This window comes from Humulus lupulus, chromosome X (assembly GCF_963169125.1).
Source record: "Humulus lupulus chromosome X, drHumLupu1.1, whole genome shotgun sequence".
Classification (NCBI taxonomy): domain Eukaryota; kingdom Viridiplantae; phylum Streptophyta; class Magnoliopsida; order Rosales; family Cannabaceae; genus Humulus; species Humulus lupulus.
This window is the reverse complement of record NC_084802.1, coordinates 186,472,461-186,489,102: the sequence shown is the minus strand read 5'-3', so window position 1 is coordinate 186,489,102 and position 16,642 is coordinate 186,472,461. Positions and strand designations below refer to the sequence as shown.

The following is a 16,642-nucleotide window of genomic DNA, read 5'->3' as shown; positions in this document are numbered from 1 at the left end:
AAAATGGCCAACCTAAGCGGAAAAATTGGACTAAAACCCTAAGTCCCTCGAAATATATCTTGATCGTGGAAGTCGAGCAGGCTGAGTATGTACACACCGCCTTAGAGCCCTCCAAATCATGGTTGGTCCAATTTTTCTTTGCCTTTACCTGCACCACAAAGCACCTGTGAGCCAAGACCCAACAAGTAAACTCAACTAGGCAAAACAAGTATTCAATTAAGCATCAAAATCAAATATATGATTCACAGATTATAAATAAATTCGAATTAACTTTCAAACAAGTTATACGACCTATGTCAAATAGGTGCATATTGAACCCCCGTAATGGCCCTGCCATAACGACCTACATTTTGCATAATTATCGCCGATTACGGCCCTCTTGTCGATCACACACAAGCAAATATATAACGCAGATACCACAAATGCAATCACAGTAACAGGAATATATCATTCTAATCAGAATCAGCACATGGTTATAACTGCATTCAACAGTCGAGGCCATTACATTATTCGTGGTGCATATGCCAGTTTTCTTACCTCGAGTCTTGTGTAGAAAACAAAACAACCCCGAGTGCGATCCTTTCTATGAGCCTTGCAGAAACTCTAGCCAGAACATAAATGTGACAGTCAGTATCCCGTGATCCGTGGGGTGAAAGACCGGGTAAAGCTGTGCAATCCTACATTGCTTGGGGAAGGTCAAAGTGTGATGATTCTAAGACTGTGTAGGTATGGGACTACACAGTTGAAGAAGGCTTAAATGGATTGATGGGTATTACATATATAAAAAAGATGCATCTTCTTTTCGCTAGCCCATCACTTGAGAACTCCAAAGTTAAGCGTGCTTGACTTGGAGTAATCTCAAGATGGGTGACCTCCTGGGAAGTTTTCCCAGGAAGCATGCGAGTGAGGACAAAACACGCTGGAAAGACTCGTGTTGGTTTGTAGGGCCAGTCGTCATTCCAGGAAGCAGCCATAGTGATGTGGGGCGTTACAAATGGTATCAGAGCCTTGACCCAGCCGAAAGTGTGGCCGACGGGGACGTCGGACCCCTAAGGGTGGGTGATTATGATAGTCAATATCCCGTGATCCGTGGGGGGAAAGATCGGGTAAAGCTGTGCAATCCCACATCGCCTGGGGAAGGTCAAATTGTGATGATTCTAAGACTGTGTAGGTATGAGACTACACAGTTGAAGAGGGCTTAAATGGATTGATGGGTACTACCTATATCAACAAGATGCATATTCTTTTCGCTAGCCCATCACTTGAGAACTCCAAAGTTATGCATGCTTAACCTGGAGTAATCTCAAGATGGGTGACCTCCTGGGAAGTTTTCCCAGGAAGCGTGCGAGTGAGGACAAAGCACGCTGGAAAGACTCTTGTTGGTTTGTAGGGCCAGTCGTCATTCCAGAAAGCACAGCCATAGTGACGTGTGTCGTTACAATAAATGGTACACTTATTAGGAACTATATCTGATAAAGGGCTCCAAGACTAAGCCCTAGTTCTTGGGATCTCCAATTCCACCCCACTGCGTAATGGAATCGTCTTTTGAGCCCCCGAGCCTAATTCCCGAAACCCTTAAGAGTTGTACCTTGAAAAGGTATTAGCACCGCGACACCACATAAGTCAAAGAGCTAACCTTGCCCTCGAGGGAACGCATCCAAGTCGCGGCGCTCACCCAGAGGTGTCGCAGCTCCACCGCAATAAACCCATAAATCTGTGATTTTCCCCAGCGATTTTAGACCTCAAGACCCAACCAATTTGACCTAAAACAGAATTCCTAACTAGTTTATACAAAATTGAACCTCCATATAGTTAAAACAATCCATATACAACACTAATGCATCATCAAAACATCAAATACACACCAAAATTCAAACTTGCCACCTTAGAGTTCTAAACTCTAACTTTGCCCATAAAATCTGAAAATTCAATCCCAAAATCATGATTTCTAATGAGACTCCTACCTGTAAACAAGTCATAAATTCAATTCAAACATGTTCTTATTTAACACACAACCCAAACTTATCAAATTTTGAATTTGAACACCAAACCCCCAAATTTCAAGAACACCAAAAACTTTAAGGAAAAACAAATAAGAAAAAGGGCTCACCTGTCTGATATTGTGCATAACAGGTATCCAAGTCTATAGGGATTCTCCCATCCAAGCTAGATGCAAATCTCGAGCTGGATATGACTGGAACATGATAGTTAGACTTGGATAATGCCTAGACTTGATGCAAGCGATCTGGATATTGGGTACCTCGATCTCCGTCATTCACATCTCTGACGATCTGAAAGATCCTAGGTTGTTCCGAACTCAGTGACATTGCCTCGAACTGTTAACTCCGGAGTTAAGGAAACATCTCTGAAGCCTTGCTTCCTTAATCTATCTCGCGCTAGCTGTACCCCGAGCTATATAATCGAACTCGTATTTTTTGGGTACAACAAGGTTCAATCTGAATTTTTCTCAATAAGAAATACATATTCCCTGAAAATACACAGTCAAAATAAGTCAAATATAATATTATTTCAACAAATCATTATTTACCATATAAAACATGATAAATATATTTTTATGAAAAGAATAATATACCAACACAAATCAAGGTATTAAAATCATGGACAACCAAATTAAGATATCAATCGCAATTAGAATTTTTCAAAATATTCAAGAATTAATTCAAACATTAATCAAGATATTAAAAATAATTTATTCATGAGTTCTAAAATATTTTGTCTAATTTAAGTTAGTCAATCAAAGATTTTACATGTATTTTTTTTATTTTTTAGAGATTTTATTTTGATCTTATTTTATGACACAAGTCTTCTCCTAGAAGTTTGTGTACTGTGTACCTTCACAACAACACACCCAAACATTCAATATAAGGAGTATTTATATAAAGAGATTATACACACCTATATGATAACTTAGTAGGACATATCTTAAATATTATATTATTGGTATATCATTGTTCTAATATAAAATATATTTTTTCCATAGAAATTATGGTAAGACCCGTTTTACAAAATTTATGATTTTGCTTATAGCTAAAAGTATAAAATAAATAAAAGTTTTGATTTATTTTTTTTGGATCTTTGCGACATAAATCCTTAATATTTTTTATTTTATACACTTATATACTAATTTTTTTTCGATAGCAAAAATATCAAACGTTACATTTACACACTTCTATCACCGTTGAGGGCCGATTGAGGTGATTATGATGACATCTTTTAGGATATTTGTTTTATTTTAAAAATAATTTAAATATTTTTTAAAATAGAAAAAATTAAGTAAATAATTAAATAAATAAATTTAAAAACAATGGTTTGATTATAGTTTTAAAATAAATTTTATCTAAATATCTTAACTAATTACAAAAATTAGACTAAAACAAAAAATAAAAGCATGAAAGGAACCGATACTTCTCTGTCTTTTTCTAAAAACCCCAATCATAATAAATGTATTGAAAACCAAATTCATGCATTCAAGCTAAAAGAATCAACTCCAAATTCAAGTTAAAATTTAAGAACAAATCATATCCAATAATCCATAATCCCAAATACAAACTACATCTAAACATAAAAAAAAAAAAAAATATGATTACAACCAAGATTTACACAAAACCAAACAAAAATGGTATCACAACTAATGACTTGGACCTTTAATGTGGATGGCTGTCGTGAGGAGTAGCAAGATCAACCTAGCCACAGGCAGTGACGAACACAAGCAATGGCGAATCACCACAGCCCAACCCTTTGACGCCACACCTCCTCCGTCGTGAAGCCTCCATCGCGAAGCCCCTTTCCTTGACTGATATGAGTTTCGGTGAAGATCAAAGTCATTATGTTCTCTGGTGTTCAGCCCCAAAGCCCAAAGAGGACGAAGAAGACGAAGAACTGAGCGATACCCAGTGATCCCCTCTCTTCTTTAGTGTTCGGCCCCAAAGCTCAAAGAAAGAAGAAGATGAACGATTGAAAAACAAAATTAGGTTTAATTTTGGTTTTTCTTTTGTTTTTAATTAATTAAAATTAACATTTAATATATTTTTTTTTCTAATTTTAAATCAATTTTTTATTATATTTTGTTAATTAAAATAAATATTAATTATTTTTTTTTATTTTGAAATTATTTAATGATTTTTAAAAATTATGGCGCAGACTAGATATAGGTCGACATGTGTAGTCATTAGGGTTGAGCATAAAATCCGAAAAACCAAAAAAACCGTGTACACCGACCTACCGAACACCGAAAAAACCAAAACCGTTTAAACCGAAAACCGAAAAAACCGCCGACGGTGCAAACCGCCACTGTTCGGTCGGTTTTGAAATTTTGGGTGAACCGACCAATAAAACCGAAACCGACCGAACATAATAAAATAATAATATAATATTATATAATTATTAATTATTAAAATTTTTAAAATTTGTACTTTTAATTATGTTTCAAACTTTAAAATTTGTAAATGTAATTATGTTCTATATATTTATATTTTAAAAATGTACAAAAATGAATTCCAACAATACAAAATTTTTAATTTTTTAACTAAAACTTTCAAAAAAAAAAAAAAACAATAATCAATTCGGTTTGGTCGGTTTAACCGACCAAACCGCGGTCCAAAACGGTCGGTTTTTTTTTTAAACTGGTTTGGTTCGGTCGGTTTTTGGATTGCACCAATCCGGACCGAAAACCGAATTCTGGATTTTTTGTTGTGAAAAAACCGCCCAAACCGACCGATGCTCACTCCTAGTAGTCATCCCAATCAATCATTAACAGAGCTAGTAGTGATAGAAGTGTATAAAATTGATATACAAGTATATAAAATCGAGGTTAAGTATTTATGACTCAAATAATGTTTGGATAACTATTATATAATATTTAGTTTTAAGGAAAAATAGCAATTTTTTCCCATGAACTATAATTTTTGTAGAGTTTTGCCCCCTAAACTATTTTTTGTGGTAAAAATACCCCCTGAATTATGAAAATTATTGCAAATATGCCCCTTTTGTTACATTCTATTCATTTTTGAAGCAATTTGCTATGTAGCCACATGTCACATGCATAGTTAAAGTATAATGGTCGATTTAACTAACTGAAGTTAGTCGAAAATCGAGTTTATTGACGCTAAACATACAAAAATTAGTTCTGAAAATGCACATACATATTTTCAAAAATTGTCATTATATCACTATGTATGTATATATTTATCTGTTAGAACTGTCGAATCCTGTCATATTAGTGCAATATCAGTGCTATATGAGCAAATTGTTTAAAAAATGAACGAAATGCAATATAAGAGGCACATTTACAATGGTTGCTATAGTTTAGGGGGATTTTCGCCATGAAAAAAATTTTAGGGGGCAAGACTATATATAGGCCATTGTTCAGGGGAAAATTTCTTATTTACCCTTAGAAAAAATATTTTTGAAAAAAACTTGGAATCCTAAAGACCTTTCAAATTTAAAAAAAAAAAAGACTTTATTTTTTTAACTCAGAACTTCTCAATTTTTTTAATTCTATAAACTAAAAGCGAGGAAGTATTATGGATAACGATGAGATCACTAGTGGATAATTTTTTACCTATATTGTTGTTTTTACTCAAAATATTCATCGAGATTGGGTTGGGGCATACGGAATAACGCCGTTTATATGGACCGTTAGCTTGCCCATCAGAAATAGTCATAGCAAAAACGTCTGAATTAGTGATGCACACGGAACGAGGAATTGGCGGAGAGTGCTCCCCCCATCCCCATCCCTGTGTCAATTTATATTTTTAATTCCCATCCCTGCCCCACCCCCGCTTATTCCCCATCGGGAGCGGGATAGGGAATCTCTTATTAGGGCGGGGAATCCCCACGAAAAACTCATTTATTTAAAAAATAAATTAAAATTAAAATTTTAAAATAAAAATCATAAATTATATGTAATATTACACAATATTTATTATTTAAAATATTAAATATTATTCTAAATAAAATTAAAAAAAATTACTATTATATTATAATAACACATAAAAAAAAAATATAAAATACATATAAAATATTATAAAAATATATAAATATATAAAAATTTAAATGAGCTATCCCGCTCATCCATTTAATACTAGGGTTAAAAATTATCCTTGTCCTGTCCACGTGTGGAAAAATGTCCCTCCATCGTCTGAACAAGGAAAAAGTTACAAAGTAATTCGCAATCTCAAAAGTATCAAAAGACCGCTGGCTATGGCTTCAATTACTTCCCTCGGCGTCGTTGTGGCTCCTCCGGCCTCCTCTGCCTCCCTCCGCCGCAGATTCAAATATCCCGCCACATGCCTCCGCTCACCCTCTTCCACCTTCTATTTTGGTCCCACTTCTCCCAGAGCCTGTTATTCCAGCCCCACAACAGACCACGGTTCAGGTAAAACTTCTAAGCTTAATTTTTTTATTTATGGTTTCCCACTAGTTCTTCATGTTTGAGCCTCCTGTTTTTCTGTTTGGTTGCTTAGAAAATAGTTCAGATGAAAAAAAAGTCTTTGGACATTTTCTCAGTGTTCTTCTGTTTTAGGCAGCCTAGTCTAACTAATGTCTAGTGGTGTTATCTTTGAGCTTCTTTAGAATGATAATATAAATTTTAGTTACTTATTTTTAGGATTGAAAGTTTTCTTGTTGCTGCAGTTTGGGGTCATAATTGGAACAGAAGGGGACTAGTGTTTACTGCCACACTGCCATTTCTTCTTCGTCTGTATGAATCCTTGGATAGTGTCTCTGTACAAGCAGCAGAGTAAGATTTTAAAGACAAAAGAAAAAATTAAAAGGTCTCAAGCTTCTAGCTACTTGAATTGCATCAACTGAATTTCTTTCCTCTGCATGTTATTTATGAAGGTCAGGCAACACTGAATATAATAAGCTTTTAAAGGATGAGATTAGGAAAGTAGTCCCCAAGAGCAGGGCGGCTGGTGTACTTCGCCTGGTTTTTCATGATGCTGGAACCTTTGAGGTCAATGATAATTCAGGTATCTATTTTGAAGTAATGGGTGTCAGAGATTTGTTTGATAATATGAAAATTTATCACATTTAGTTTAAAATATTGATCTATGATGGTGAAGAAACTGGTACTTGATCGGGCGGTTTGGTTTCGTGCAAAGCCCTTGCAGCAGGAAGGGGCTGTTGTCATTTGCATGGAAACGCCCCTCGGTATAGGGTTCCAAACCTGCGCACCCTGATTAGAAAGAGTTAGTTTTTCTTTGCTTAAATTGCATAAGCTTTTTATTTGTTTGTGCAGGTGGTATGAATGGCTCTATTATTTATGAACTCGAAAGAGCTGAAAATGCAGGTCTTAAAGGCCCTTTGAAGGCAAGTTCCTTCTCTTTATCTGTCTCTGGTCAGGTTTTTAGTCATATCTTCAATGAATGTTGTATACCAAGATAATATAGGTGTATTTGTAATGTTATGGTCTTAGTGTCCGAACCAAAATCCTGCCTTAAACTAACTAACTCCTGCACCTGTACATTTCTTTTCAGACTCTAGAGAAAGCAAAGAGTGGAGTGGAAGCTACACAACCAGGTTTTTATCTTTCAAAGGTTTCAGAAGCAATGAATGGATAAGAGTATTACACTGATACATTATTTTCCAGTATCTTGGGCAGACTTGATTGCTGTAGCTGGAGCTGAAGCTGTTTCACTTTGTGGAGGCCCAACAATCCCTGTTGCGTTAGGCCGGCTGGATTCGAAGTAAGAAGTTTGCTTTTCTACCATGTAAATCAGATTTTTCTTTAAAGTTATTATTAGTTCAATCTGACTTTTTAAATGTATCAATGGAAAAAAAAAAAAACAAGTACAAATAGGGATTTTTCCTTCCTGAACTATTGCCCTTGTAGAGTCTTGTTCCTCGAACTTTTTGCGTGGCAAATATCTCCAAACAATAGCAACTATTGAAAATGTGTCCTTTCTGTTGCATTTTGTTCTTTTTTTTAGACAGTTTGCTAATGTAGCACTGGTGTGACACTAATGTGACATGATTTGAGAGTCCAGGTGGAAAATACATGAATAGACAGTGGTCTATGACATTCTAAGAATATGTATCTGCATTCTTAGAGCTAATGTTTGTATATTTAGTGCCAATAAATTCAATTTTGGCTAGATTCAGTTAATTAAATAGACTCTCGTACTACAACTATGCTTATGGCATGTAGTCACATTGGCAATCTGTTTAAAAAATGTACGAAATGCAACAGAAGGGGCATGATTCCAATGGTTGCCATAGTTCGGGAGAAATTTTGCCACACAAAAATGTTCAGGGCAAGACTCTACCAGGACAATAATTTGGGGGAACTTATTTGTCCCAAAAAAAAGCCAAAACTCAGTAAACTATTTGACATAAAAAAGAAGTTACTATGGAATATAAGTTTTATTTTCTTTATGACACTAATTGGATGAGCATCATCAATCAAAGACTACCAAAATCAAAATTGCTATTACAGAAGAACACAGCTGATATGATGAGAATCTCGTGCTATTTAGGGGGGCAGATCCAGATGGGAAGCTTCCTCTTGAAACTCTGGGCGCTTCTGCTCTGAAGGAAAGCTTTCTAAGAAAAGGATTATCGTGAGTTTACAAATAGCAAATACCATTTCCCCCATTTGTATGTTCATTGGGTAAAGTTGTTAATTTACTGTTATCTCAATTTTTGTGATCTTGGGATTAGTTTTCTTGATCAATTAATAATCTAGTGTGTCAACTTTTCTTCTCTCTTATTTTAAATTCATACCCCAAAACACTCAAGGTTTTAAATCCTTGATACCCTTTAAAATTGTTTTATAAAACAAGTGGTTCAGACAGTTTTCTTCAAGTAGTTGATTTTTGTTTTCTGTTCAAGACAGTTAATTATGTTAACTACTGTTATGTTAGTTAAGCTTCAGTTAGTTAGTTTGAACAGCTTGTAATCTGAGCTTTTATCTCTATAAATAATATTCTTGTTCAAGAGGTTTTGCATCTTTGCGAAACTTCTGAGAGATCATTCATTGATATACTCTCTAAATAGACTTTGCATTGTTATCCTGTATATCATCAATGCACCTAGGATTTGTTGATGACCGTTTTAATTGCTATTGCATTTAGTGGTATCTTAAGCTATTTCATGCTCTGGGTGGGTGGTTGATGAAAAATGGAAAAGGTAGTGAAACATAGACAGTACATAATATTGTTCATTTTGTTAAAGTTGATTTTATTTTGTAAAAGCTAAAATGGTAATGCCATGTATACGCACACCTGCACCAAAACCTGCCATAAATGTGGTTGGTTTATGTTAGGTGAATTGTACAGTGTATTCCTTCATAGCCCACATGCTGCAACGTTAATTGCTTGTCCTCTGAGTCAGGATCTTGCACATGCAGTCTTCGATGCCCAGTTTCATTTTTTTTTTTTACATTAAAAACTTGGAGTAACGTGTGTGCTTTTCATGTAACTCCATAAACATTTGTACTTTCTCTGAAGTTTTTTATGTTCGTTGTTTTATTAATTAACTTCATTTGGGTACTGCTGTAATTGAAAAGTAAGGTATTAACATTATTATAATCTTTAACCAACATTAAGCTTACCCAACATCTTTGATACATTGTGCTTTTGCTTTTGGTTTCAGAACGCAAGAACTAGTTGCTCTGACTGGAGCCCATACTCTTGGAAGTAAGGGTTTTGGAAATCCAGACGTCTTTGACAATTCATATTTCAAAATTCTTCTCAAGAAGCCATGGAAGTCAGGTCAATGAAATTATCCAATGTCCAATAATATTAGCTCAAAACAAGACCATTGTTGTATGTCGTATGATGCCACAGGATTTCAGCTAGGCTCAATATCTGTCCTCATTTTCTATATCTTAAGCCACTTGTTCGAAAAGTAGATGATAATTGGGCAATAACTGATACACTTTTCTTAGCAGAGAATCAATCTATAGTTAGGCCAAGCAGTGATGAATAACCTCCAGAAATTCTTTATTGAATGATGAAAATGGTACACAGAAATAGCTAGCATTCGAGAGGCTAGTCTCTCCTATTACAACCAATTCGAAAGGGTTGTTCTCTCCTCAGTAACTCAAGTTTCAATCTCTCTCTCTACCTACTTTACAAAATGAAAGACACCCTCTATATATACAAGTCGATTGGTTAAGTGCTAATGTCACCTAGGACTAAAAATAGAATTAAACTAAATAGCCCTTACAGGAAACATAACTAGAGAAATAAAACAATAAAGAGTTAAAATACATAATACATGCTATGCTAGGTGTCACGTGGCTTCCTAGTATAAACAAACTTGACTAGGGGTTTATCAATGCCCCCAAAAACCTTCACCTTGGCCTCAAGGTGAAATTGAGGGAATTGGTTTTGGATAGTGGGGAAGGGTTCCCGTGTTGCTTCAAAATCTGGCAAATGTTTCCACTTGATGAGGACCTCGAATGGAGTGGTTGCAGCAGCAGTGGAAAAACGTAAGTCCAACACTGCCTCGGGTTCGACTTGAAGCTCTAAATCTGGTGTGAGTTGTGGCGGAATGGTTGGTGCAGCTGGGGAGGTGCCAATGGCTCGTCGGAGCTGTGAAATGTGGAATACCGGATGTATGCGAGCATGGTCTGGAAGCTGGAGCTTATAAGCTACTGAACCGATTAGTTGTATAATGGGAAAAGGTCCGTAGTATCGGGTGGACAACTTCTCATTGGAGCGTTTTGCAAGGGATTTCTACCGGTATGGTCTGAGTTTGAGATATACATGATCTCCAATAGCAAATTCGTTGGACCGTCTCTTGAGGTCAACTTGTAGCTTCATGCGGTGTTGGGCTTGGAGGAGGTGCATTTGTAAGTCATCCAAGATGTCATCTCATGTGGCGAGGAGTTCATCAACAACAGATACTATGGTCGTGCCTTTGTGGTATGGTAAAAGTGGCGGTGGGTCCCTCTCATAAATAGCACGGAAAGGGGTACTCTTTAGAGAAGTATGATAGGAGGTGTTGTAGGAGTACTCTGCCCAAGCAAGCCATTTTGACAATTGTTTCAAATGCTGGTAGGAAAAATACCTCAAGTAGGTCTCAAGGCAACGATTAAAGACCTCGGACTGTCCATCGGTTTGTGGGTGGTATGCTGTACTTTTCTTGAGGATAGTTCCTTGGAGTTTAAAAAGATGGCTCCAAAATAAGCTGAGGAAAATTCAATCTCAACCAGAAATGATGGATTGTGGAATGCCATGATGTCTCACTACTTCTTTGGTGAAAGCTTCAGCTATGGTAGGGGTAGTAAAAGAATGCTTCAGCCTAATAAAATGAGCATACTTGGATAGGTGATCAATGACCACAAAGATAGTGTCCTAGCCCTCCAATTTTGGAAGTCCTTCTATGAAATCTATTGTCACTTCGTCCCACACTTGTGCTGGAAGAGCTAGGGGCTATAGAAGACCGGCTGGGGAGGTTGCAAGGAGTTTATTTTGTTGGCAAACACTGCACTGTTGTACGAATTTGTCGACATCAGCTCTTAATCCTTCCTAAAACAATTCGGCTGCCACCTTTTTACATGTTTTGAGTACCCTCGAGTGACCACTAAATGGTGTAGTGTGAAATTCTATCAAGATCCGTGGTATTAAGGGTGAATTCTTTGGAATTACCAGTCGGTTTTTGTAGTGGAGGAGGTTGTTGTGGATCTGGAAGTTGTGATGCACCTTGCTGCTACTTGTCAAGTCTTCTTGAATTTGTCTCAACATGGGTTCAGCAGCTATTTCTTGTGCCAATTCCGGCCATAGTTGCCACTCAATGGTGACTAAAGAGTCCAAAGTGAGTGTTTCGACTTGCCGTGATAAAGCATCAGCCACTTTGTTGTTGGTTGCAGGCTTGTACTCTATTTCAAAATCCATCTCAATTAACTTGGAAACCCACTTTTGATATTCCGAGCCAATTAACGGCTGTTTAAGTAAGCGTCTCAAACTCTGTTAGTCAATCTGCACCACAAATTTTCTGCCCAACAAATAGGGTCGCCATTTGGCTACTGCATAGACAATCGCCATTAACTCCTTTTCATATATTGATTTATTTCTTGCTTGAACTCCCAAAACTTGACTGAAATTGGCAATTGGGTGCTGGTTTTGTAACAGAACAGCCCCTAATCCGTGTCTTGAGGCATCCGTGTCGATGATAAACGGCTGGGAAAAATTAGGTAGAGCCAAAACAAGTACTGTGGTCATTGCTTCCTGTAGTTTACGAAATGCTTGTTCAGTGGCTGCTCTCCAATGGAATTGATCCTTCTTAAGCTGGTCCGTGAGGGGTTGTGCTATGCGAGCATAGTTAGCTACGAACTTTCAATAGTATCCGGTGATGCTGAGAAATCTGCATAGTCCCGTGATTGTTTTGGGAATGGGCCATTCAAGCATTGCTGACACTTTTTTAGGATCAGCCGCCACTCCCTTTTGAGAAATGATGTGGCCGAGGTATTCAATTTGCAACTGCTCGAATGCACACTTTTTCTGGTTGGCATAGAGCTTATGTTTTTGGAGGAGCTCGAAAACTTGAGCCAAGTGTTGCTGGTGGAGCTCCTGAAACTTGTTATAGACTAGGATATCAAAAAAATACTAGCACAAACTGTCGGAGGTAAGGCCTAAATATGTCGTTCATCAAGGATTGAAAAGTGGCTAGTGCATTGGTCAAGCAGAAAGGCATGACACGAAATTCATAATGGCCATCATGAGTGCGAAACACCGTCTTGTGCACATCTTCTTGCCGCACCCTTATTTGATGATACCCTGATTTAAGATCCAATTTAGAAAAAATTAGAGCACCATTTAATTCATCCAGCAATTCATCAATGACGGGTATTGGAAACTTATCTGGAATAGTAACTCTATTAAGAGCTCGATAATCCACACAAAATCGCCATGAGCCATCTTTCTTTTCGACAAGTAGATCTGGACTTGAGAAAGGGCTGGTGTTGGGTTGGATTATTCCCACAGTCAGCATCTCCGAAATTAGCTTTTCAATTTCTTCCTTTTGGAAGTGTGCGTAGCGATAGGGTCTCACACTTATCGAGGTCGTTCCGGGCTGTAATGTAATAGTGTGCTCATGGGAACGGTTTGGGGGAAGACCCACAGGCATATTGAACACATTAGAAAATTTAGCAATTATTTTGGACAAAAATCCTGGTATTTGCGGTTCCACATGGTTGGGTTCTGGACTGATGTAATTGAACTCTAAAATGAGGCCTTGGTACTCGATTTGGAGAGTCTTAATCATGGTTTTTAGAGACACCATCGATCATTCCATCGATGAATCCCCTTAATAGTGATCGTGCGTTTGCCAAGTTGAAATTCCATGGTTTGTAGCCTTCAATCTATCTTCATCGGGCCCAATATGGCAAGCCATTGTAACCCCAAAATTATGTAAGCACTCTCAAGTGGTAGGGGTAAAAAATCATCAAGTACTTCCACACCTTGGAAGTGGATACTCAGATTTTTACAAATTCTGTCACATTTCAGCGAGTCTCCGTTGCCCAAAGTAAGTCCATATGCCTTTGTTTTGGTCATGGGTAACTGTAAATGAGACACTAGAACCTTAGAAATAAAATAATGGGTTGCCCCGGAATCAATGAGGATTACCACATCTTTAGAACCAAGGTTCCCTTTGATTTTCATGGTCGAATTCGTCGAGAGTCCAGCCACGGATTGGAATGAGACAGTCACTTTGTCATGTACTTCGGTAGAGTCTAATTCTGCATCTTCCGGGTTGTCATCGTCGGACTCTTAGTTGGAAAGGTCGTCGTCAATCTCTTTGGGAACCATGATTACTAGCAGCTCCTTTTTCTTACAGCGATGGCCTGGGGACCACTTGTCGTCACACTTAAAACACAGTCCCTTTTGCCTCTTTTGCTGGACTTCTAAATCAGTGAGTCTCCTAATAGTCGTGGTCAATTGTGTTGGGTTTGTACTCGAGGATGATCTGTCATTCCTCACGGATGTGTCGATGAAGCTAGTCTTATTTGAGTGATTATATCGTCGTCGTGCCACCCTATTCTTGTCTTCATTGTTTTGAACGATGTCCATGGCTTCATCAACGTTCCGTGGTCGCATGATTCACAACTCAACCCTCAAAGATGGGATTAAGCCGTTCAAGAAAGTGCTTAACTGAACTGCAGGATCAATACTCTTCAAAGGTGCTAGTAACCTTCTGCTTGATGGTCAGAAATTGATCATGAAGGGAGCCTTCTTGGGTGTCTTGGAAATGACGCAGTAGCATTCGTTTTAATTGTTCCCAGGTTAGAATTTCCCTCTTGTTACTTTCGTATTGGTACAACAGTAGTGCATCTCCTTCAAAAGTCGGCATCTTCAATTTTTTTAGGCAACTTTTATGCCTGAATCTGGTCTCGTGCTGCCCGCGATCATAGGAAGTCCCCTCTAGTGTCGCGTTCCTCGAAATCCAGCCGTGGGTGAAGTGCCCGTCGACCCGCGTTGGAATCCTGGGTATTCGCCGCTTTGCTGGGGTTCCATTGGGCTGACCACTTCCTTCGTTTTCCCCTTTTTGTGGCTTCCGGAGCCGCCATTGCCGTCTCCCCCAGTGGCTTGATGATGAGTTCTTGACCTTTCTTGGATGTCCAAAAAAGCTTTGAATTGTTGCTGCAGATTTTCTTGGAAATAACATTGAGATTGTTGAATTTTCCCTGCCATCTCCTCCATGGAGTTCTTAAATTAAGAGAACTCGGTCTTCAAAGTCTCCAAGTCTTCCTCGGATATAGCAGTGGAGTCGCTCTTCTCCACAATCTTCTTGGGTCCCATGTCCACAGCTCACCGCACCAATTTGATAGACTTTTCTTAGCAGAGAATCAATCTATCAATAGTTAGGCCAAGCAGTGATGAATAACCTCCAGAAATTCTTTATTGAATGATGAAAATGGTACACAGAAATAGCTAGCATTCAAGAGGCTAGTCTCTCCTATTACAACCAATTCGAGAGGGCTGTTCTCTTCTCAGTAACTCAAGTTTCAATCTCTCTCTCTACCTACTTTACAAAATGAAAGACACCCTCTGTATATACAAGTCGATTGGTTAAGTGCTAATGCCACCTAGGACTAAAAATAGAATTAAACTAAACAGCCCTTACAGGAAACAAAGCTAGAGAAATAAAACAATAAAGAGTTAAAATACATAATACATGCTATGCTAGGTGTCACGTGGCTTCCTAGTATAAACAAACTTGACTGAGGGTTTATCAATAACAAATACAGACTTACGTGAAAAATCTTGACAGAAAAAATAAAAGAAAAACCACAAGCAAAGGAAAGTAATTCATTATGTCAAAAATTTGGTACTACAACAGACCTTCAAAAATCCTCATAATTAAACTCCACAACAAATGTTGCACCACAAACTTTTAGGTTAGACCAAATAGCACATTCGATTCACCTGCTCTAACACTACTATTATTCACATGCAGGTGGTATGTCAGGCATGATTGGGCTTCCATCAGACCGAGCTCTTGCTGAGGATGAGGAATGCTTAAGGTTGTCTCTATATCAAAACCTGCTTTAGCTAGCATAGGTGTTTTTTGCTTTGAAATTGAGCTAGAAAACCAAATTATGTTCAAATCAAACGTTGAACTTTCTTTTGAAACACACGTTTATGTAATTAGGTGAAGTTGCTTCTTTGTTTAACCCCTTAAATTGCTTTGTTGGCAGCTGGATAGCGAAGTATGCAGAGAATCAGAACTTGTTCTTTGAAGATTTTGAAAAGGCTTATATCAAACTAGTGAATTCAGGTGCCAAGTGGAGGAGCTTGTGATATCATTTTGTGGAAGAAAATTACTTAGTCTTTGAAGGGAAAGCTTGCATGTTTCTCAAAACAAGGATATCACAAAGAATGAAACAACAGCACAAGACGCATATTGTCATATTGATTGAGCTTGATGAAGTATATGGAGGTATTGTAGCAAAAACATCAGCCTGAGTTGTCTTGAAGTGTATAAAACGAGTTCTCATGAAAAAAATAACATAGTAGTGAATCTAATTGTAATGGATGTTATGTTAATTGTTTTGTTCTTGCTCACTCAATGGAGTTTATCTTATGATGGGCCAGGCTCAGTGTAGGCCTTTTCACTTTGGGCCGGCCCGTGATTTGACAGGATGAGATGGGGTGGATGGGTGGGTTCAAGTGTAATAAATGTTTGGGTTTGGAGAGTTCAATCTTTAGGAACTAGGAAGTGAAGCACTACATGATATGATATCATCAGGTTCCTCTCTAGTGCAGAAACAGAAATATATCAAATAATTGAGAGGTCTATCTCAAAAGAACAAATAAAAAGAAACGTTTCTAGAAGAAGTTCAACCAAAATAAAATAAACAATGGTAACGACAGTTGGGTTGGCACTATGTGAAATGTATCACACAATAAACATAATAGAATATTAGAAAGATAAATGGAAATGTATAAAAGTAGGAGTATTTGAAAGCCAAAATGAGCTTGACACTCTCTCTCTTAGTCATAAGCAGCTTCTTTCGTGTATGAGTTTGTTGAGACTTTAAATTAGCAAAAAAAGGAGATAAAGGAATTTCTTAAGAATGTAAGATAATCCTGTTGATCAAATGGAGGTCAACCTCCCAAAAAGAAAGCAAGCCATTACAACAGTTAGAAAAAGCCCACCCTGCTAAGGTATG

General features: G+C 37.5%; 1 protein-coding gene across 1 annotated transcript; it reads left to right on the top strand.

Moving 5' to 3' along the window:
- The first annotated feature begins 6,125 nt into the window (after nt 1-6,125).
- LOC133803221 (putative L-ascorbate peroxidase 6) lies at nt 6,126-16,016 on the top strand. The gene is made up of 10 exons (XM_062241194.1): nt 6,126-6,397; nt 6,655-6,760; nt 6,862-6,992; nt 7,262-7,332; nt 7,500-7,542; nt 7,613-7,709; nt 8,499-8,582; nt 9,616-9,734; nt 15,427-15,493; nt 15,668-16,016. The coding sequence occupies exons 1-10, from the start codon at nt 6,223-6,225 to the stop codon at nt 15,768-15,770; spliced, it is 996 nt and encodes a 331-aa protein (XP_062097178.1). The 5' UTR covers nt 6,126-6,222; the 3' UTR covers nt 15,771-16,016.
- Nucleotides 16,017-16,642: the final 626 nt, after the last annotated feature.

What these genes read in the sequence shown, in the direction of transcription:
- LOC133803221 (XM_062241194.1), top strand. Translation starts at nt 6,223, where the DNA reads ATGGCTTCAATTACTTCCCTCGGCGTCGTTGTGGCTCCTCCGGCCTCC. An exon ending in TGAGGTCAATGATAATTCAG is followed by an intron (nt 6,993 to 7,261) that starts GTATCTATTTTG and finishes TTGTTTGTGCAG; the next exon opens with GTGGTATGAATGGCTCTATT. An exon ending in GAGGATGAGGAATGCTTAAG is followed by an intron (nt 15,494 to 15,667) that starts GTTGTCTCTATA and finishes CTTTGTTGGCAG; the next exon opens with CTGGATAGCGAAGTATGCAG.